This window comes from Cryptomeria japonica, chromosome 8 (genome assembly GCF_030272615.1).
Source record: "Cryptomeria japonica chromosome 8, Sugi_1.0, whole genome shotgun sequence".
Taxonomy (NCBI): Eukaryota; Viridiplantae; Streptophyta; class Pinopsida; order Cupressales; family Cupressaceae; genus Cryptomeria; species Cryptomeria japonica.
Window position 1 is genome coordinate 511,867,539 of NC_081412.1, and position 25,029 is coordinate 511,892,567.

At 36.2% G+C, this 25,029-nt stretch overlaps 1 protein-coding gene across 1 annotated transcript in view; it reads right to left on the minus strand.

Moving 5' to 3' along the window:
* LOC131057044 (uncharacterized) overlaps positions 1 to 25,029 on the minus strand; it is an 86,809-nt gene that overhangs the window by 18,798 nt on the left and 42,982 nt on the right. Inside the window, exon 4 of the mRNA XM_057991236.1 lies at positions 17,742 to 17,786. Coding sequence (XP_057847219.1) covers positions 17,742 to 17,786 — 45 coding nt within the window. The remainder of the gene's footprint in view (positions 1 to 17,741; positions 17,787 to 25,029) is intronic.

Here is a 25,029-nt window from a genome sequence, read left to right on the forward strand (position 1 = left end):
TAGGGAGACTTGGCTGAGTGATGGGCACCGGAATACCAAGTTCTTCCACAATAGTACCAAGCAGAGGAGAGGAGTTAATCGAATTTCTAAAATCAAGAATTGCTAGAGTTCCATCCTATCTGAACCGGATGAGGTTGTCTCTGAGGCAGTCAGGTTCTTTGATAAGACCTTAAATAATTTTGAAGGCTCCAACCTTAGGGGCCAACTCAATATTATCAAGAATCTCCCAAAACTCATTACCGATGACCACAACGTAGTCCTGTTAAAGAAATTCTCTGAGGAGGAGGTCATATCTGCCCTCTTCAAGATGAATCCGGATAAGGCTCCGGGCCCGAATGGCTTCCCCACCAGCTTTTTCCAAAAATGTTGGGGTTTTATAGGGACAAAAATTACGGATGCCTTAGAAGGTGTGAGGAATTCTAGTAAGATTCTCAAAGAGATCAGCAATACCTTCCTCACCCTCATTTCAAAAAAGGAGGATCCTGATAGCTTTAATGACTTCAGACAAATTGCTCTTTGCAACACTCTGTATAAACTCTTAACTAAAACCTTAGCAGCCAGACTCCAGAATCTCCTTCCCTTTATTATTAGCGAAGAACAAACTGGCTTCGTAGCGGATAGATCAATCTATGATGGGGTTATTATTGCCCAAGAGGCCATTCATTCGGTCCAGCTCAATAGGGCCCCAAGCATGCTAATCAAATTGGACATTAGTAAAGCATATGACAAAGTTGATTGGCGCTTCCTATGCAAATGCATGGAGGCCTTTGGCTTTTCCAAAACTTGGATCAACCTTATCTTTGAATGCATATCCACCCCTAAATTCTCGGTTCTGGTTAATGGTTCTCCGGAAGGTTTCTTTAGTAGCTCGAGAGGGCTCAGGCAAGGAGATCCTATGTCCCCCTTCCTCTTCATCATCATGGCTGAAGCCCTAGGCAGATCCATTTCCATGGCCAAAGAGGAGGGGAGGATCCAAGGTATCCCCATCACCAGTGGCCTCCCTCCTTTCACCCACCAGCAATTTGTTGACGATACAATGCTTTTGGGGCAAGGTTGTGCGAAGGAAGCTCATGCCTTCAAAGGCATCCTCAATTCCTACATGTTAGCCTCGGGTCAAGAGGTGAATCTGGCTAAATCTGCAGTTTTTTTGTTTAACATAGACCCCTGTTTAGGAAAAGAGATCTGCAATGCCCTAGAAATTAGTCAAGGAACCCTTCCTTGCAAATATCTAGGCATCCCCCTTGACAGGGGCAGGAGATCCTCAAATTTATGGGACAACTTGGTGGACAAAATCAAGTCTAGGATTAGCTCCTAGATGGGGAAATGGCTTTCATCGGCTGGTAGGGCAACTTTGGTTAGATCGGTATTATCAGCTATGCCCATTTACCAGCTCTCCTGCCAACATTTGTCTTCTTCCAAACTTGTTGAGCTCAACAAGCATCTCAGGACCTTTTTTTGGCAAGGTGCTAATAGTAGCCACAAAATTTCACTTATTTCTTGGGACAAGATATGTACATCTAAAGAAGATGGTGGTGTTTGCATCAAAAACCTTCGGGATCAAGGTAGAGCCTTGGGTGCCAAGCTCGTCTGGAGATTGTTCAGAACTCCTCACCTCAAATGGACAAGATTACTGAACCACAAATACCTCAATGGAGAAGATCCTATCCAAATCTTCAGAGAGACCAATCCGCCCAAAGGATCTTGCCTTTGGAATTTTATGCTGGACTGCAAAAAGATTATCTCTGACAGGCTAACCTGGAACCTGGGATCCGGGGATAAAGCCCTTTTCTGGTCTAATTCCTGGGGCGGGTATAAGGCCATTGAAAACCTCCATGACTTTGGTGCCACCCGAGTCCTTCTTGAATCACATAGAGGACCCTTGTTAAACAATTATCTCTCCCCTTCAAAGGAAGGGGCTAGATGGCAGTGGATTGAAAGGGAAGATGAAGCTATCCCGGAGAGGGACAAGCATAAACTTATGTCAATTCTCAAATCTAGGAACATTGTCTTAGGTCATAATGAGGACAAGCTCGTATGGGAGGGCTCCTTAAGAGGGGAATACAACTCCAGGGATGGGTATTCTCACATCTCCAAAGCATTTTTAAGACCTAAGACAGAGCTCCCTCTGAATCTCTGTTGGGATAGAAACTGTCTGCCCAAGGCAGGCATCTTCTCTTGCCTAGTCCCTAGCTACCTCGTATCAGCCCCCATAGTCAAACCTTTCCCTGAACCCTGCAGTGTTGCATTGACATTCAGACAAATATGCATTTAAAGTTTTCCCATATTCCTTTTCTCCCACACTTTAATTCAAGGAGCTAGGCTTAATCCCTTGATTTTCATCTTAACTACACTCACCTCTCCTTTTCACCCATTTCGTCCTCCCACCCTCGAGATCGTAGAGTGGCCCCTCTGATAACATTTCTATATTCTAACCTGGTAATTTTCATTTATATCCACCTTGAGTCAGCCATCCATCCTCTTATTCAGCCACACTATCGGCATATATATATACATTTATATGTATATCTATATATTCAAACAAAATCTCTCACTCCTGCAATCCAGAACCCTTTTTAGAACTATCTGGGGCAAAGTAGCTCTCCCATCCCCGACGCTCATATTATTACTCTCTTATCAGATAATTATTAATCTTATATTCACATTTATAAACATATCTAGACATATACATATCCATATATATATCTATAAGGATATATTTTTCGGTCTCAAACTTTCTCTAATATAAATATCTATATCAGACTTGATCTCCCTTTCTCATATAGATATTTACTTTTATTTTTACATACTCTTATATATATATATATATCCTCACTTCCAGATATTGAGAGTCATTTTCTTATTTAAATATTTTCCCTTTCATGCGCGATTATTCACTTAAATCCTTATTTATTTGTTCTATTTATATTTATATATACTTAGTCATTTTTTAATATACAATCATTTATTTATTTTTCAAGGTATACCTCCTCTCACCTTTCATCCTCTTCCAGATAGGTTTTAGATACTCATGTAGATGCTTCACTTTTATACATATATACCTACTCATTCTCACTTATATATATTCAGTTATTTATTTTATTTTTTGTTCTCTCACTTATTATATTTATATATATATATAAATTCATTCACATGTACACTTTTATATATATTAAGCATTTATATGGGCATTTTAGCAGGGCTCATTTTCTCCCTCTCGTTGCTCTGTCTGGATAAGCTTTAGGACTAGGAGGCAAAACCATACATTAATAAGCTTAGGTATATAACCATGCTGTCATATCCAGCATCTAAATATATGTGTCATGGATATATAGCTAATATTATTAACGTAGATACCCTTCCTCTACGACTTAAGCTTACCTAGCTATCTGCTGCTCTATTTTTCATCTTTCGATCCCCTATATTTGGCGAGCTACAGCTGACGTATGAGATATAATTGCCAGACATCACACGTCAGCTCCCTTTCTCGATCAAATCCTCTTGACGGCTCTTTGCATAGTCGAGTTGATGTTCCCTCAGTGATATGACAGTTGAGGTACCCTCTGCCTGATGGCTTAAGGCGGTGGTAATAATGATCTTGATCCTTGAAGATTGCACTCAACGCATTTCATCAACTCATTAAGTAGTTGCTCATTATGTAGCTTTAAGAGTGCGAGTTCTATTTTAGAATACTAAGATGGTCTTCTCTGTCATTTTTCTGTTAAGCTACAATGGATACTACTCTCAGGCTTTTGGGGTTGAAACGCCAGATGGCCTTCATTGGCGAGATCAAGGACGAGAGGCTGAGAGGTATTCTTGCCCAACAGAACCCTTTGATCTTTGGAGCGGTAATGAAATTTCTAGGGAAGGAATTCATTATGATTGAGGACTGAACCAGAGCAAATTCGGACATTGCAGCAATGTTTTTAGCCCTTGCAATGCATTTTGAGAAGGATAGGGACATTGTGGTGAAATTATGCAAGAAGGTTTTCATTAAAGACATCCTCGGTGAATTAGAACGGGTGATGGTCAATATAGATGAGGAACTCGCAGCTCCCAAACCCCGGGATTATGACATCCTTATCAGGAAGAATAACCCAGTTCCTCGCTCCCCCATTCTGGTAATTGATGATCCTGTGGCCTTCGAAGTTCTTCGTCCTGTTAGAAGCAGAAATCTCGTATTTCTCTCTTGGTTTCTCCAAGTTAAGAAACCCCCACGAGAGAAATGGCTGCTGAACTATTTGGAGGCGGAGAATATTACAGTTATCCCTGATCATGTGCCTCTCCCTCGTTCCCCTGATGTTCCTTCAACAGCTTCACCAGCGAGCACTAGTTCCCTGCCCCCCCACAGGCCAAGCAAGAAAGGTTGAAGTCCCTTCGGGGTGGCAAGCTTCGAGGTTTCTGTTTTGTTTTCAGAAGAAAACCATTTTTAGTTTTCAGCAGTATCAGAATACTTTTATGTGATATATTTACTAGCTTATTATTCTCTCGGATAGGAATGCCTCATAAATGATTTATCAAAACTTTTTCCGATGGACTTGAGGCGGTATTGCCTCTTTGTTGTTTATGGGACTAATATATTTTTGAACATATGTAGACATGCAGCCATATATCCATAATTAATATATAGATATTTGTATATATGATTATATAAATGCAAATTGTGGATCTTTCAATCTCTGTTTCTTCTGAGTTTCTCCAGCACTCTCAAACGGGGCTTGCTTACTTAGGTCTTTCATTTCTCTTTTAGTTGTCCTTTACCTATTATGAATAGTAGTGCTAGCTTTGCTTCAGGGGCTTAAGCTACCTATGAAAAGTAAAAAACTAGGCACCTGCATTTAAGGATATTTTCTTACAGTTGCGATCTTTTTGAAACGTCTCATGTTTAATTACTTTGGGAAGTTTCAACTTAGCTTTAAGATTTCATTAAAAGCGTTTATGCTCTGCTACATTTTCCTCTATGTATGATTGATCAATCACCGTCAGGCTACCCAAGCCCTTCATGAGTGCATTTTTGTTCTATATATATATATATATATATATATATATATATATATATATATCTTTTTTCTTTTATCTTTCAGGATTATTTATAGACATACATCTATATAACTATATTTACATGTAGTTAGGTAAATATATGTTCGTTTATATTCTCCTTGTTCCTGCCCTTCTCTTAGTATCTGAAATATACAGTCTCAATTGTATATTTCTTTCCTCATCCCCCTCTCAATCTTATTTTCTGATCTTCAGTAATAATAGGGTATAATGACGCTGGGTCGCTTTAACTTACCCCCGAGGCTCTATTTAATAGGGTCTCTGCTCAACTTCTTTCCTTTCCTTGTGTCTGTTCGGTCTTAGGCTCTCAAGATCTTTCATGGCCGCATTTTGGGCTTTTCATAAAATCTATATTTACATTAACTCTTATATATATTTATATAAATATATACATATTCATATCCACTTATATAGATATATATAAGTAAATATATATATGTATATATATATACATATATATGTATATATATATATATACATATATACATATATATATATTCCTCTTCATCTTTTTCTTTTATTTTTTAGAAATATTTTCAATCTTGCATCCATTTAGAGTCCCATATGTTTTATCGGCCTCTTTCTCAACCTTTTAAGCTAAAAGTCTCAGATGTTTATTTCATTATTACTCTCTCATATTTAGCTCTTTCTCTAAGCATTCTCCAGCTTAATCTCTATAGGAAGGGGGCTGATCCTATATTATCTCACTTTAGTTCTCGTTTTAAAATCTTTGAAGAATTGCAGCTCCCCGCGTTCTTTTTGCAGAAATATTAAGGAACCTGCCTCATCTATTCATACTAATCTATCTCCATCTCCTAAGGGTATTTATCATTGAATTTATACTATGCTTCTAAGTTTTTTGAGACTAACTCCTTGAGTTTCTACATCTTAACAGGGTGATCTCAGGCAGGTATTCTTATTGTATCTTGGTAATCATTCATCAATAGGGATAGTATCCGGGCACATAAACAAGAGGTGGTAGATAGATGATTCATAACTTTGGGTGGCCAAACTTCAAAAAGGGGGGCTTTATCTACAATCTTGGCTTATGAATGATATATCGACTTATAACTTAGAAAAATGAGGTCAAGCACTTAGAAACAATTCGGAAGGATCACTAACCTCGCTGTTTATAATGTTCTGTCTATATTTCATGGTATATGTTCTGTAATGACAAGTCTTGTAGGATAATTGGCTGAGGGAACTCCCTAGCTTGATAGATAAAACTCTCTTGTATTAAATGTTACTAATAATCTGGGCAAGTTATTGAATACTAACCATGCAAACGGAGCAGAGCCATTTCTAATCAAATATCAGGAACTATAAGCAATCATAGCTCAAATCCAAAGCCATGGTTCAAGGTTTTCGGTGATAAATGAAAACTATAATCAAGGGCTTGTAAGGGAGAAAAACATCCTCCCACCTGCTCACCCTAGCCCGAGGTGCTGATGTATGATTAGAATCTGTGACTATTTGTATATAGATGTAGAGATTATCTGGGCTACGATCCCGGGCAAGGCCGGAGGTTTTCTCGCCTCCACTCTTTCCTACCGGCGCCCGCACGAGTGGAGTAATGTAAACTTTTTAAAATGATTAATAAAATTCTCGGCCTCGGCCTCTTATCGATCAAAAAAAATTAAAAAAACAATTATAAATATTAACCAAAAAATTAAAAGAGAACTATAATCCTCATGGAAAATAAATCGAACTAATTATTTCCCCCACTTAAAGTTAAATTTTAATATCAAATGTAACAATATCAAAAGTTTGAAAGACATTTTTATTTTATCGTGGGAGGCATTGCACTGAACTATTGCCGACAAAATTGAAGGCATCGTGCAACTTCATGCTTTGCAAAAGAAATGAATCTTTACAGATTGCAACAATACATAAACAAGTTTTTATAAAGAAAATCCACAAAAAATTCAGAAAAATTACCACCCGAAACCCTAAAGGGTGATTCAGAAAAATTATTTTAAAGTGAAAAAAGGATGCATTTTTGCCGCTGAACTATGTGACTCACAACGACTTTCCCTTATCCCACACATCGCGGGATATTGTTCTTCGCTACGCTTTAATTTTATTGATTTTCGCAGGTGTTTCCGTATTTTTTTTGGGCTTTGCGAATGTCTCTTAGGGTTTTGACGAGTTTGTGTTTTTTTGGTCGATTAGTCACCGATTTCTAGCCGATTTAAACGTGATTTAATCAAGAAAAAAGCGTTTAAAATCATTGACCAATAAATCGCGATTTTTGGGGGGTAAAAATCAGCTACCTGGCCGATCCACAATTAATCGCATATAGTCACGATTTTTTCCAAATGTTTGCTTCTTTGAAAGAAACCCCTAAAATCTAGAACCGAAGGACAAAACCCTAAAATGACCAAAACAGACCCTAGACTTAACCAAACTAGCTCAAACAGAAAGAAGACTTGATCAAATTGACCCCACTCACTTGCAAGCTTAGAGAAACTGACAAGACTACTACGAAAAGACCCAAAAACGAAAGCCAAAAGACCAAGAGGGCCTAAAAAGTAGGGGGTCCCCATTCCCAATGGGGCGATGTGTGAAAACGTCACAACAAGACGTTTTAGTAGGATGATCATTTTTACTTCACTCTATCATATCTACATGTATTTGACAAATTGTGCATAAGCATTAAAATTTTACTTCTGAGTATCTCTATTAAAAAAATTATATAGATAGTAAAATACATTAAATTCATTAAAAAGGGAATTTTGTTTTACATTGAAGTCGAATTGTTTTATTATTATTAAGTTGGTCTTAGTTTGTCAATATCTTAGTTAGGCTCATAAGTAGTAGTGTGTCTTTATAAAAAGTGTTGTAATCAAGATGCATTATTGGTGGAACCCAAAGGCTTGGATTATTTATTAGGGATAGTCATGGATAAATTAAGTTTCATTGAGAAATTTAAAGGTACATGGCAGATATAGATGTGGTTACAGTTGATAGAAAAAGATCTCTAGGACGTCAAACCAAACTCATTCACACCAAATGATACAAATGAACTTCCTAAGTGAAATATTAAAAATCAAAAAACATTGGGAACTATTGACATTGGCTTGTCAAAAGCTTACTTACATGGTACAGGAGCACCTAGTTGCCTTCAAGCCTTCGTGAGACCATTTTGTTATTTTGGTTTGAGTTTTGTGTTTGATCATGTAATAAGGTCTATGTGACCATTTTGGACTTGTTCGAGTCGAGTTTGAGTCTTAGGAGTTCAATTTTGGGGCATATTACAAATGTTGTAAAAATTGTCTAGTTTGTAAAAATTGTCAATTCACTTTTTGCATTTTCGTCATGTATGAGAAGATGAACGGTTAGAAGATAAAAAATTAGTAATTGTTGGGGAATGATGGGAAATGTTTAAAAAGGCATTGTATGGTCGACACAAAGGTGGTTGCCAGTTTTGTGACATGAAAAGCAATAAAATATCCCATTTTTTCTGAAAATTTGAAACGTTTTTTCTCTTTTTCTTTGCATGGTACGGGCATATACGGTCTTCCCTTGACATGAGACCAACTGGAGATGAAAGCTCTCCGAGTCTACTTTCATTCAATTCAAGTCTCATCAATTTTTAGTAAGTTTTGAATAAGTTATGCCCATTTTACTACAAGCAGATCTGAAACCCTAGTCAGGGTAACAAGGGCAACCAAAATCAATTTTTGAAGGTTTCCATACAAAATAACCTACTCTGGTTTTGAGAAATGTTAGATAAGGGCCAACTAGGTATTCGAATCAAGTTTTCTTTCTTGAGGATCAGTTCTGGTTTAAAAGTTATGGGCGAAAAACCTCATTTGCTGCTACAAGTTTGTTCATGTAATTAGAAGTTTGTTCATGTAATTAGGCCTAGTTGCAGCATTACCAGTCAATTATTGAGGGTTTTGTTCCAAAACAATCCTATCTGAAAATTTGATATGTTAACAAGGGGCATAAAGGGTATCCTAATTGGTAACCATATTTTGAAGATTGGTCATGTCCTGGAAGATAGGCTTGAAAAACTTGTTTTGTAGTACTACTAGGCAGATTAGGCCTTAAAGGGTGAAACCCACCAGTTAAGGGTTTGAAACTCGCATTTGAAGATTGAAAGCCTTCATGGTTGTGAAATATTGCATTAATGAAGTCATAGCCACCCCTTCTCTGCATCATTACACCATGTGGATTTCACAATCTGCAAGAAAGATTTGGGAGTCATTAAATAAGCTTTTTGGATTTGAAGCCAAAAGTGCCAATATGTCATTGAAGCAAAGATTGTATGGATTGAAGATGGATAAAGGTGCAAAAATAGCAGATTATATAAGTTTCACTCTCCTAAATTCACTAGTTGGCATTAATGAGAAAGTAAAGGACAATGATGCCAAAGCAATACTTTTGAATAGTTTGTGTAAGAATATGTTTGGTATGGTGTTCATGTTAAGAAAAATCAACATTAGTCTTGAAGGAGTTGTAGAGGATGGGATTTGCTACCCTCGAAGCGATAAACTTCGAGGAACAAACCGACCTTCGCTCTACCTCATTTTACTGGCACTAAAGGTGAGCTAGGGGATGCAAACTACAAAACTAAATAACTAACACCACAGAGACCTCTGAAACGACCTCTGCTAAGTCTTTGTTCTCAGGACAAACGCACAGAACTGGGACACCAGCGCGGCACATTAACATCCTATACAGACAGAGTATACAAATTGTATAGCGGACGTGGACGTGACAATGTAACTAAAGTAATGATGTTGTGCGAAATAAAATGAAAAGAACGAAATGTGAACTAAAAGAAGATGAAGAAAGATAAAGGGAGATTACAACCGGTCCACGATTGAAGCCTCCAACAAAGTGAACTTCTTCCCTCGATCACGAACCTACATACAGAGAAAAGGGAAAATGTTGGGGCTATGTAAAGAGGTCTGCCTCAATCAGACCCCCGTTTTTGTGTTTCCACCTCCACAAACAACCAAGAAAATAGCCACGAGTGAAAGAAAAATGATAGAAATGGAAATAGATAAGCAAGATAATGAATATGCTAAGTAGAAGACGATGAACACAATATTACGAAATATAAATGAGGGAGAGAACTACCCTTCAACACCAAAGAAGTTGACACTTTAAGGGATGAGATCAAACACCCAAAACTCCTTGAAGCTGTGACAATGGTGGATGGCAAACACTAGAAAAACCTGTGAGAGATGTGGAAAATATGCCCAGAGCTTAAGAAATTTACCAAATGATCAAGAAATCCCAAAAACCTTTCAAATGAGTGAAATATAGACCTCCGAGAAGAATCTTGATGTCGGTGGCCACAGACAGAGGAGTTATGAACAACTCCAGGCGCAGGCATAACGCTCAAACGGCCAACTACGAATTGACATATTCACAAGACGCTAATGCCACGCGCAAACATCTCCACGGCAAGCTAGTGTCCATGAGTCTAATGATCAGCATGGTCAGGAAGAGGCCAGATTCTAAGCTGACAAGGCGATCCATGTGGACAAAAGGACAAGGGGACGAAGAATGACCCAATGGCTTAAAACGAAGGCGCTTATGTGGCGTGAAATTGCAGGAGACGCAATTTATGACTTTACACGAGCAATCTCTCCTCTGCTTGACTATAATGAACACTCAAAATCTGAAAAAGTGTTATAGGTACATATCAAGGCAAGCTTGCTTTCAAAAAAGGGAAAGTACAAATTAAGGCATTTCCCTTCAAAAGGAAAAGTGAAATGCTTCAAGTGTAATGAAACAGGACATGCAATTTTAAATTGTATGAAGAGGGCACATGATCTAATAGATGACATACTCGATCAACATGCAACTTGGTCAAAGAAACAAATTAAGAAAACTATGCCAATGATGAAGAGCTATCGTGTCCTAGTGATGAAGAATATGTGTTTTAAATAAATTTAAGCTTAGAGGTACGAAGCAATGGAGGAAGCAGGACACCAGCGTCCTCTCGTCAATCACAAACTATGGGCCACTTATACGCTTTGGTGGCATTTTATTTTCTATTGTGATGTGTGCTTCTATTTTCTATATTTCTAATAATTAGAAATTGAACATTATGGGGGGAATATAATTCCATCTCCATTGGTAGCAACAATTTCCTATGTTATTAGCGATCGAGTGGCATGATCAAAAACAATGGCTATTTCTATTCATGAGTGTGTTATTTCCTTTTATAACCTAGCGTAAAATATCATAACGAACATAAGCACTAGTGTAATGCAATTCATGGATCTTGAAAAGGTTAATGGTAATCTAGAAAACCATATGAGGTGAACAGATGAGTGTGTTCCTATTCGTGTCCAAGTTTTTAATAAACCTATGTGAAAACTATGAAAGGTTGATGGGAGTTGTCTTTGGTTTGAATCAAGAGCATGAGCTAGCAGAGTTAGGCTTACTATAGTTGAAAGTGTGAGTTTACACCACGTTCGCACTAGCGTGGGGTATGTTAGGAAATCTATGTTTAGTGCTCATATTGCTATGTAATAGTTATGAGTTGTTTTGACAACTTGCTAATATTTGAATCAAGTAGAACCATATGATGAATTTAAGGAATGGTTTTGAAACAAGCAATAAGCAACAATTATTTTGTTTTGTGTGCAACTCTGAAAATAATACTTTTCACTCAAGTACTTAAGCTTACTTATGTCATGTGCTTTTTTGTGTCTCAAGACATAGGACGAGGACACATGTCATGATTATGTTTCATCATCACCAAGGGTTTCTCTAGTGTTGCTTTTTGTTTATTTCTTTTTTCCTTTTATAAGGATTCTCATTTTATTATTCAGTAAGACCTGCCTAGGGACTTGGCGAGTCTTGCCAAGACTTGCAGAGTCTTGTAACATTGCTTTCACCCGAAAGAAATGTTGATTGTATGTAATTGCACCCAATAAAGGAGTTGTGTCCAGCATCTATAACCATGGTGACACCAATATTTGACTCATACTAATGTTACACACCTCTTTAATAATCAGAAATCTTTACTTAAGCTTACATCCCTTCTAATGTTTGGCATAAATGTTTTATTTCCATCAACAGCAATCTCTAGTAGCTTAGTTACCACGATAGGCAATGATAATCGCTCTATAGCTTAGAATGTTTGTCCTTCACCGTAACCTTAAGCTATCACCCAAGAAGTTCCCGATAACCTCTTTCTCATTCTCAGCTCCCGTCTTCAAAGTCTTGTCTATTTGTTTGTAGTCACAGAGTTGTAACTTATCAAACCATACTAAATGGTGATTAGTTCAACCGTCTTTATCGCTATTTACTTCTAATGTCATCCTTTACAAAGATAAAGTCGATTCTTTCTTAATCGCTTCATCTAGAAACACTTGAGTGTCATGATGGTGGTAGGAGGGATATGCAACTGATAATTCATCGTAATTGCTTACAACGTACTTCAACGATTATGAAGGACATAAACTTTTATTGATTCTTTTATAAACCTCTTCAATATCGTTGCTGTCAATATCATGGCTATTTTATATATTAATGTCTCAAGGTAGCATCCCCTTTTTATCTCTCATTTTCCTGAATTCTTTCTTCATTTGACTAATCAAAGAGCCCATATACCTACTTCCCATATCCATTGCTCCACACTCCTTTGCTCAGCATAATAAAATATATTAGATATAGTTGTAGTTATCAAGGTTCAGTGCTTGACAGCGGATAGACGTCTTCCTGTTCTCTTTGGATTATTATCAGCAAGCATATGTTTCTATACGTGGCAACATCTCCATGATATTAATGTCTTTTGTAATGTCCCTTCATGCTTGGAATACCCATTATGGATTATTCCACATATCATATTCTTTCTATTCTTTAATTACTTCTCTGTATTTTTATCATCCTTTCTTATCCTTGATTTATTAAGTCTTCATTTTGCTATCTATAAACATAGTTATCTTTCCTTGTACAATCACCTATAATCTTCAGTGTCCTTCGTTGTATGGGCTTTGAATACTAATATTATTTATAAAGATAATACAAAGAGCTTTCTTAATATTAACAATAATGGACGGGGTCTTGTTTAGAGACATCACAGTCTCTCCCTCTTGAAAAATGCTTGCCCACAAGCATTCTTAAATTTTTGTCATGAGGGTTCTTGACTTTGAAACCTTGCACTTAGTTGAGTGAAGATTTGTAAAGATAACCTGTAATTACATTATGAACCACATGTGTAAATATACATACATACATGTCCAAGTGTAAGGATTAAGCAACTGCGCTATACATAATACAAGCATGTTAGAGTTTCGGGAGGAAGAGAGGGGATGGGATTGCTTGGAGCCATTTCTACACAAAGCGCAAGTGAGGTTGCTTCTAACCCCCTTGCTCAACTTGGAGGCTCCTACTCACTGTCCCACCAAGGTCTCATCTCCCTAAAAGCACTTGCCATCTTGTGAAGTTGGGAAGAGAATGTAATCAGGTTACTTGACTCTTCAATTGTAAGGTCTCACTTGAAGGTCACTTACGAGCCCCTTGCAACCTCTCTGCTGCATCTCAAGCCCACAACACAAGATACGTTTTTTGCAATCAATATTTATGAATTCCCTCTTGCAGGATCGAGGGGACGACGTAAGGGTTTACTTGACTCCACAATTGTAAGTACCCACTTTTAGGTTACTTACGAGCCCCTAGTGACCCATCTCTTACTCTTCAAGCCCTCTCCCATAAGAAGATTACAAATAGTATTTAGCATGCATGTGAAAACACGAAGTATACATATCAATGCATGAAGACACTGAGCATACACAAAGTATACACTCGTACAAACACGAAGCATACATTTGAAAATATGAAGCATACATATGGATATAAGCAAGCACGGAGCATACACTCAAATACTCATATTGATAGATTCCTTCTTATTGACTGAAATGATTCATTGATTCATCTTTACCCCGAAGGATGGTAGGAACCTCATACCACTGAAATGTCCCCTTTTTGGTATCCTTTATGAATTAGGGAACAATTAACTCAATTAATCAATTACAAGAGACTCATTCCCTCAAGTCTCAGAAAAAATAGTATTTAAGATAATAACAGTAGAAGTGGATACCACTTGTAAATGATGAACAACAATTGATATCACTTATATGCTGCTATTACCAGAATGGTTGCTGTCGTTAATATGGCTTTAAGACACATGCAAGACGATTTGGTCTACTCAACATAATAATGATAAGATTATCGTGCTTGTCCCAGATATGAAAGAATGATAAATATGCAAAAGATCTTTATTGTCTCACTGAGTTCACTCAATGTCAAGCTCTGTCTGATGTAAATAATCCCTGGCTTCATGCACCCGATATTGAGCCTTTGGCCTTGCTCATATGAGCCCTTTCAAACTGTAATAAGAAGACGATATCTAAAACCATTCATGATCCTCCTATAGTCAGATTGAAGGACTTCTTATATATATTTTATGAAGTGAAGATTCATGTGGTATAGATACGTCTCCTCCTTTATCCTTAACGATTCCTTCATTTGATGATGATTACTTTAATGACTCCATCGCATAACAATTATGGATTGGTATTATTGAGCACACCCTTCTATATATATGGTAATCACTGATCTTTGTAGATGGATTACTATTATTTCAAGCGACATCGCAGCCTTCGATATGATTCTTAATAAACAATTCATATTAATCATTGTCTCTTATTTAAGGTTTTGGTCAGTAATAAACTAATAATCATCTTTGCTTAATAGTTCGATGCCCTTTCACCCAAAACAATTGTTGATTGTATGTAATTGCACCCAATAAGGGAGTTGCGTCCAACGTCTATAACCATGGTGACACCTATATTTGACTCATAATAATGTTATGCACCTCTTTAATAATCCGAAATATTTACTTAAGCTTCTGTACCTTGTAATGTTTGTCGTAAATATTTTATATCCATCAGTGGCAATCTCTAGTAGCTTAGTTACCACGATAGGCAATGATAATCGCTGTATAGCTTAGAATGTTTGTCCCACCGTAGCCTGAAGCTACCACCCAAGCAGCTCCTGATAACCTCTTTCTCATTCTCAGCTCCCGTCTTCAAAGTCTTGTCTATTTGTTAATTTTGTTTGTAGTTACAGAGTTGTATCTTATCGCACCGTACTAAACATTTATTAGTTCAACCGTCTTTATCGCTATTTACTTCTGATCTCATCCTTTGCAAAGATAATGTCGATTCTTTCTCAATCGCTTCATCTAGAAACACTTGAGTGTCGTGATGGTGGTAGGAGGCATGTGCTACTGATAATTCATCCTAATTGCTTACAACATACTTCAATGATTATGAACGACAAAAAGTTTTATAGATTCTTTTATACACCTCTTCAATATCGTTGTTGCCGATATCATGGCTATTTTATATATTAACATCTCAAGGTAGCGTCCCCCTTTAATCTGCCATTTTCCTGTATCCTTTCTTCATTTGACCAGTCAAAGAGCCCATATAACTACTTCCCATATCCATTACTCCACACTTCTTTGCTCGGCATAATAAAATATATTAGATATAATTGTAGTAGTTATCAAGGTTCAGTGCTTGATGGCAAATAGATGTCTTCCTGTTCTCTTTGGATGATCATCAGCAAACATATGTTTGTATACGTGGCAACATCTCCATGATATTAATGTCTTTTGTAATGTCCCTTCATGCTTGGAATACCCATTATGGATTATTCCACATATCATATTCTTTCTATTCTTTAATTACTTCTCTGTATTTTTACCATCCTTTCTTATCCTTGATTTATTAAGTCTTCCCTTTCCTATCTATAAAAATAGTTATCTTTCCTTATACGATCACCTATATTCTTCATTGTCCTTCGTTGTATGGGCTTTGAATACTAATATTATTTATAAAGATAATACAAGGAGCTTTCTTAATATTAAAAATACTGGACGGTGTCTTGTTTGGGAACATCACACCATGCTCCCACTCCTAGAAGAACCCCTAGTGGCAGCCATACTTCTATGACATCTAGTTCTTTGTTGCATTTCAACTTCAATATCTTCACTCTTACAACTCTCATTGATGCTTATTGTTCTTTTTTATTAAGAATTTAAAACATAGCTGCAATTGCATACATAGAGAAAAAATTAAACAAAACAAGTTGCTTAATTGTTTGGAAATTTAAAAAGAAAATGCAAAGGAATCTGAATAAATGAATATTGGACGGAAGCTTACCTCAAGTGACATGGATTTGATGCCTCTATTGTTGTCTTTCTATTGCTGTTCTCTTTTGCTCAAAGATTCTCCTTTTCTTTCTCTTCTTCACAAGTTGAAAAAGTCAAGATGAGTTTGCTTTTTTGTTTTTAGTTGTTTTGGGTTTAGGTATGGTTTAAAGGGGTTTGGGTGTCCTTGTGGGCCCACCCATCCCTTCTAAAAAAATCAAAATTGATTTTTAAAAAAAGGCTCTAAAAATGTGCCTAGGTTGTAGGGGATGACTGTGTTCCCTATGGCTCTTAGGCATACCCTGCTAATATTTTGTCATCTTGATGACATTTTTTGAAATTTCAAAAAAAAAAGGGGATGGGTTGGGACGTTTTCTACTCATTCATGCATGCTCGGAATGTTTCTTATGATGGGGGCATTTTGGACAGGGAATGTGTCCTTAAGGAGCATAATTTTCAGCCATCCGTACCTTGCTACAGTTTGTATCACTGTATTGCTAAGTTTGCTGTACCATTTCAGGGATTCAGTTAGCCATAATATCAACATTTGATGTCTGTTTCAGTCATACAAGCAATGAATTATTTAAATCTGATGTATGCCATCTTGTGAGTGGATATTTATCACTTTCAAATTATGAAAAATTAACTTCTGATTCAGCAAATCAGTGTGGTTATTTGTTTGAAGTTGGAACTGTTACAATTAAATAAAAATCAAGGCCAACGTATCGACCTCTTGTCCAACTTAAAACAAACCATTTTTTATTATTTTTGCTTTTTATTTCTGGCTGGGTGCAGCAGAGTCTCAGGCTCGGGACTCGGCGAGTCTGCCTAGTCTGACAGACTCGGCGAGTCTGAGCAGACCTGGCCAGACTCGGCCGAGTCCGAGTCCAGGGTCCTCTGGACTCTGCAGGGTCAACCCGCCTCTGGACTCGCAGAGTCTGGGCCAGACACGCAGAGTCCTGTAACTATGGGTACAACACATTCATTACTGTTTTAAAAACTTCTAGCAGGTTTACATATATAATTGCCAGCAAAAGGACTAAGGCTTGCAAAATCTTTACATTTTTATATATAACCAATTTAAACGTGCCATAGATCCATGTGATCAGATGGTTTTTGCCAAATTTGATTTCCTTTTACTAAAGGAATGAACTCTAAGATCATTTTTTTTGGAAGATTGCCAAGTTCTCTCAGCTATAGTGACATTTCTTGAATTTTAGATACTTAAGAATCTAAGATCAAAACTTATGTCAAACACCATGTTAGCAGTTAAAAACATCATGCAGTTATCAAAATTTGAGTATACCATCAAAGCCCACAAATTCACTTACACACTCCCTGTCCTAAGTAGGACTTACCCGTCCATTGTAGCCTCAGTTTACATTTTTTGTGCCAGCACTCTTTTATTAGTTTGATTGTATATAGTAAAGTTACAGATAACCTGTATAAGCATTTGGGCAAATTCAAGAGGCTACGGATAGCAATTATAGGATACAATTGAGCAGCTAGATTTCCTGTGCCCTTCATTTCGTCATTCAACCTGAAAAGATAAAGCAACTTGCATAAATTCCTATCCATATATTAGGCATTAATTTTTAAAAACAAGTTTGCAAGACCTTACAAATAACAATTTGCATTGGAGCTTAAAAGGAAAATAACAAAATGAAAATTATAAACCTTCTATGACAGAGAAAAATAGAACCAATTTTTAAGCATTTCAAAGATTACACAGTTAATTATATCCTATCTATTTGTTAGACAGAATAATTAAAATAATCTCTAAACGAACATAACATTACTGACTTCAGAATTGCGAGTGTAAACAAAAAACAAAGTTACAAACCTTACACAAGGAGAAAAAATAAACCAGTTTTAACGCATTCATTACAAAAGTTACTTATATCCTATCTATGTGTGAGACAAAGCAATCCAAAAAGCTCCAAGCAACCAAACATTACAAAAATCAAGTCCTAGGATAAGCAGCATTCACTTGTTGAAGTTGAATGAATATGGTAGGGAGTTTCCCGGTTTCTTTACCCTACGGTTCCCATTCCTTTGTCTATGTTCCTTGTGGCAACCATATATTCTTGCTGATTCCACTTTGGCTTTTAATGTTGGAATACAGTCTCACTATTCTTTTTTATATTTGATTTTAGAAAACTTACCATTTAAAAGCTTCATGCAATTATCGAATGTTGGACTAGACCATCTAAACCCACAATTCCATTTCTTTTCTTACATATGCATATACATATATTTATATACATACATATACATATACATATACATATCTGTGTGTGTGTGCACGCGCGTGTGTGCATATATAGATTTACATATAGATGTATCTATGTATATATATAGATGTACATATATACATCCATATACATACAAACATATATATATATATATATATGTGTGTGTGTGTGTGTGTGTGTATATGTATATGTATATGTATATGTATATGTATATGTGTGTATAGATGTATATATAATATATATACATACACACACATATATATACATATACACACATATACACATACATATATACATCTATATATATACATATATACATAGATATATATATATACATATATACATCTATATATATACATACACATATACATATACACATATGCATCTATATACATACATACATACATACATATATATATATAGATGTATATACATATACATATATATAGATGTATATACATATACATATATACACATGTATATATTATATATACATATACATATATGTATATGTATATGTATATGTCTATGTCTATGTTACCCCGAGTTTTCGGGACGAGCGGATGGGGAAACGGTTTTTTGGGACTTTTTTTTTCCCCCGAATAAGGGATGGCTATATATATATGTGAAATTTAATCATAGCAACATAATAACATTTATAAATTAGAGTCTTGATTCTAATTCTAATTATGTAATATCATTGAAATTTGAATCAATGATCATTCATCTCCTTCTCCTTGCCTGTTGTCACACGCCCTGCACTATTTTTAATTTTTTGTTCAATGGTTTTTTGGCCTTTAGTTTTGTTGTATGCATTTTAACTTTGGGAGAATTATGATATCGATATCATATATTATTAAAGTAACTTTAAGATATCAGCGCGAGGAGGAAAATGATTAACTATATCGATATCAGTCATCAGACTATATCGATATTAAATTATTAATATTATGATTATTGTTTGTAATTTGTAAATTCTGAAATTATTATAATATTTATTATTTATTAATAATTATTAAATTAATCATTATTAATCAGTAATAAATATTATAATAATTTACAAATGATTTTTTTAAAATTAAAAAAAAAAACAATTTTTTATAAAAAAATTATTATAATAATCAGGGATCCTAATTTTTTTTTTTAAATTAATTGCTCTCAAAACTGAATAAGAATATTTTTTCAATTTTTTATAAAAAAAATTATTTTTAAATTGCCTTATAGGTAGAAATGGCTAGCCGTCCCCGGGACGGGTAGGGGACGGCTTGGGCATCCCCTGCCGTCCTCAGGACAGTCACCGGTCTCTGGGAAAAAAGTTGATTGTCCCCGAGTTTCTGGGACATTTCCGAAAAATTTCGGGGATTAGGGACGGCTTGGAAACGTTTCCGGTCATCCCCAAGTCCCCGAAACGGTTTCCGTTTCCAAGACGGTTGCCTTGAGGCCAGAAAAGCATTTCCAGGTAACACTGGTATATGTATAGTATGTGTATGTGTATGTATACATATGTGTATATGTATGTGTGTATGTGTATATGTATAAATGTGTATACATATATTTATGTATATATCTACATATATGTATACATATATACACATGTATATATACATAAATATATGTATATATTATAAGTACATATACATATGTATATGTATATATGTGTATAGATATGTGTGTGTGTATTCCAACTTTGTTTTTCTTAAGTATAGAAATGGAATTGTGGGTTTAGATGGTCGACTCCAACATTGGATAACTGCATGAAGCTTTTAAATGGTAAGTTTTCTAAAATCAAATACAAAAAAGAATAATGACTGTACTCCAAAATCAAAAGCCAAGGTAGAATCAGCGAGAATATATGTTTGCCACAAGGAACATAAAAACAGGAATAGGAACCCTAGGGCAAAGAAACCAGTTGGATAAGCAAGAATATACAAACATCAGCAGATTTAAGGAGAAGGATGTAATAGAATATCATTCAAGACAGATTTTAGTATAGGAGGGCTATATGAATATCATTCATTGAAGGCACGCATATGAGATTGACATTCTTATTAATGAGATTGAATTGTCCATCATCCGTTCAAGAAGCAACATTCAAGTAGATGGAATCTAGTTTTGTTGGAGGTCGGTGCTTTCTCATAAGAAGAGATTAGTGCCCCTTGTCCAGTTGCTGCTCAGTTGTGGGGATTGGTGTCTCCAGTGAGTTGGTGCCTACAAATTCTACATGTGGGGATTGGTGTCTCCTATGGGTTGGTGCCTGCAAGTTTTTATGAAAGTTTTATATATGCGTTACTTTGCCATGGTTTCCTCCCGAAAGGATTTCCACATGAATCTTGTGTTCTCCTTGTGTTGCATAATTGTGAGATCTTTTATGATTGATATTGTTACAATTGTTAAGTTTTGAAAAAGTAAAAGTTTGTCTTATAAATGACGATCCTTTGGACTGAAATTTATCATTAGTGGTAGCAGAATCCATATCTCTAGCCTTCTTGATGCTTCCTGAAGGGTGTTAGGGTTGAGAGCTTTTATCCATCCTCTTAGAATATCCACTAATCCATCCATGAATAGCACTATCAACCTTCTTTCTGATATATTCTTAACCAAAACAAACAAACTCTGAAAATCAGCAATGTAGGTGTCCACTGAACCACACTGTTTCAACTAGGCTAACTCCTTAAAGTGAAGCTCTAGATCCTTCTCAACAAATTTGTCAATCAACCTCTCAGTAAATTCCCATGAGAAGTAATCTGAGCATGCCCATCATGATCATTTTATGATGCCACCATTCATGTGCAACTCCATCTAGGTGAATGATAGCATATTTTATTGCCTCATTTCCGGGCATGGGGTTAAGCTGGAAATAAGTATTTACCTTTTGAACTCATGCTCTTGCTATAGTCCTCCCAGAATCATCATAGAAGGGAAGGGTTCGTTTACCAATCTTCCTCTAGTCACTGTTATGTGCTCTATTTCCATTTTCCATATGACGACTATACTTCACTCTTAGGTCCATAAAAGTCTCTAAGAGATATATCATCCTGAAATTTTGGACTTGCATTCCTCCAGTCTTGTGTGAACTGATCTTGAAAATCAGTTAATGTGGGCTCATTTCCAGCTTCTAGCTGGACTCTACATGGGAAGTTTGGCATCAGGGGTCTGGTATTAGTTGTCTCGACATGCTAATTTGCAGTTATGTTATTCACTGAATTGCCAGCCTGACCATTATGACGTCCATTGTTTCCACCATTGTCATTGTTATGGTGGTGGTTGTTTTTGTTGATGATTGCAAGGTTGAAGGCCATCAAATCCATCAGCTAAGCCATGCGTTGATTTGTTACATTGTTCTACAATAAAGTTATTTAGAAAATTCATTGCAAGATCTATTGCATCTTTGTCACCCATATTCGCTAATTGTACCACTACTTGAGGAAGAGTTCCGATGCAACCCAAGTATGTCAGAAGCAATTTCACCTTCTGAACCACATGGAGATTACCAACCTTCCTTTTGTTCTCTATTATAATACCTTTGTTCTCTTTCACTCATAGACACTGGCTTGCAGGAAAACCAGCTATTATACCACTGTAAGTCCCCTTCCAAATTCACCCTGATTTTTCACCATAACTTATCCCCTTGAGGTAGATATCTCTATTTATGTGTTGTTCACTGGTTTGCTATTTGAGTTCTTGGATTGCTGATATTGGTTTATTGGTGTTTAGGTATTTCAACAGAGATAAGATATGCTAACATAATATGGAAAATTTAAATGCAGAATTAAAGATACATCTTTCATAGTAGATAGATTATGCTTCAGAAATGTCAAGATAATAAATATTTCAGAAATAAAGATTAAACGTCCTAAACCTCATTACATGTTCTGTAACAGAATGAAATCTTTTTCCATTAATGCTCACAATTGAAAGGCGCTGGCATTAAAGCTATCTTTCATAGAAATAGTCAAGCCAGCTCCCAGGAATGGAAGCCACAAAGCCAATGCTACCAGCAATATGATTTTCGATAGAGTGAAGATATAGGCGCTCCAACAGAAGTTCCTTTCACGTGGTCAAGGCAACCGGTTCCAGCAGTAAAAATGTCCAAAAGAGCCCGCATTTACTCTCCTAGGGCTCATGCTGAGGTATTTAGTTCCCACGCCAACGACAATGAACTCGCACCCAAGGTTTGACCACATGCTAGAGGAACGAAAAATCGCGGCCAGCAAGAATATGAAGGTGGCTGCCCAACAGCAATCCACGCCCAAGAATCAAGAACCCATGCCTAATAATATAGAGCCAAATACCCAATAAGAACAACTCGTGCCAAATTGTTAGAAGCCACACCAAGAATACCTATACTGAAATAAAGAAATGAAGCGGCCAAGTCAATAGAATCCATATGCCAAGATTATTTTCAAAAGATAATTTTCCAACCTCAAAAATAATGTCTCTAGGCAAGGCGTCCATTTCAAGATCTTTGCAATAAACCAAGACACCTGAAAATTTGTCTCTGGAAGAGACTCTACAAATTTGAAGCACACACTGTAAAAGCACTGTGAAATAACTCCAACTCTGGCAAGGGCAGATAGTTTCATTACCGAAACCAGCAATCCCTTAGAGTTTTTGTCCTAGAGTTACAACCTCCAAGAAGCTCTCCAAATCAATATCAAAAAATAACCAAGCATCTCTTTTATATCCACCAAGGAAGCTTCTGGGCACAGGTTTTCCCTCTCATTTTAATTTAAACTTGAACTTTGGGAATAATAAAGTGACTTCATTAAAATCTCACTCAAATACCCATTAGAGTCACTTTATAAACTTTATTAAATTGATTAATAACTAACCCTTATAATCTATTTTTGACGGATAATATTAGCTTTATCGGATAATATTAAATAATTAAATTAATCAATTTCCTTTATCCCAACTATAGCCTACAGGGATTAAATAGGCTAATAAGCCCTGGAGCGACTACGCAGAAGGAGACATTACAGCACAAAGCACAGGACGCACTCTAGTAACCTAAACTGCACTTGCAGTTAACACTTATGCCCACTTATCCTCTCTGAATATATTATATGATTTTGAACCTAATACTTAAACTACAATATTCATGTGTTCCACAAGAGAGGCATTATGGTGCCGACACTCTAATACCATAAAGGTTGCATTACTGGGTTCCAATGTTTACCCCTCGTATCAATAGCCAATAAAAACTAAGTACTAATTTTGGGCTGGGTCAGCAAATGTACCAGATTCTCCTCCAAACACAGTCCCATGTACCAAGGCCCCCCTGAGATGTTTCTAGGCCATACTATCTCACAATTGCCTCCCCACATCTATACTTGTACTTATAACTTGGCATAAAGGAAAAGCATATGCATATTAAATGGAGACAAAAGAAATTAAGCTATAAAATGGAACCCAAAATGAATCACTTTATTTTAAGGTTAATGCCATACTTGTAAGGCATCCAATGTCGACCATATAACAACTAAATCAGTTATTATAGCTCAATTGATTCTTTTAACTCAAAAGACATAATTAATCACGTGACAACTCCATAACTTTTTTTTTAAATGTCATAATTATAAAATTTATCTATAACTAGATGTTATGACGATAAAAATATTTATACTCTCAATGACCAAAAGTATGTCAATCATCCAAGCAAATCGATGTGTATCCAGCAACCTTTAAAAAGATCTCATCCAAGTAGGTTCTCATTGAGAAGGTTTGCATAGGACAAATGAAGGCTTCATATGGCTAGTCGAGGCATGACATGGGATGTCAGACAAATGCAACAACATGAAGTGAGAGACAAGAAATTTGCTCCGACTGTAATTGCTATACATGCATATCTGTCATGTGCATATATAGATTCCAAAGTATATACAAGGATGCTCCTAGGAGAAGAAAGATGAATATAGAGTCTATATGTTGTTTTTTTGTCATTGATGTCTTTGGTTTCAGGATTTCTTTTATAGTTTCTGTATTTGTTCAGTTGAAGCTAATTGGTTGTATGGAACTAAACTGATTAAATCAAACATGCCTCTATGCCTAGTCATCACTTTTATAAAGTTCTAGTTGCTCTTTTGGGTGTTTCGTGGTAGATCTTCTTTTCAGTAAGTGTGTGCCACGTGGTTATTGGCTGGAGCTGTTCATGTAAAATGTTCTGGAATTTGTTTTTGGCAGATGTGAAATTGAAATAGTTTTGTTTTGAAATTGGAGGCGTTTGGTATTGGGTTGTTATTTCCATGTGCCTTCAAGTCTTTAGCTACGTGTTTTTGCCTTCAGCAAATTTCACTTATGAGAGGCATTTTTCTTTGCTGGAGTTATGGATGATGCTTCTTGTGGTTGGTAAATTGTCGGTTTTTTGTGCAGATGTTAGAGGTTAATATCGTATCTTCAGTTGATACGTGTTGCTTGAATAGCGTGTGGGTGTTCTGTTTGTTTGACAGAAATTTCATATGTGCCTGCCATTTTTTTTTTAAGGAAATGAGTTAGAGAATCTATGCATGGAGTGTGATGTGTTTCTGC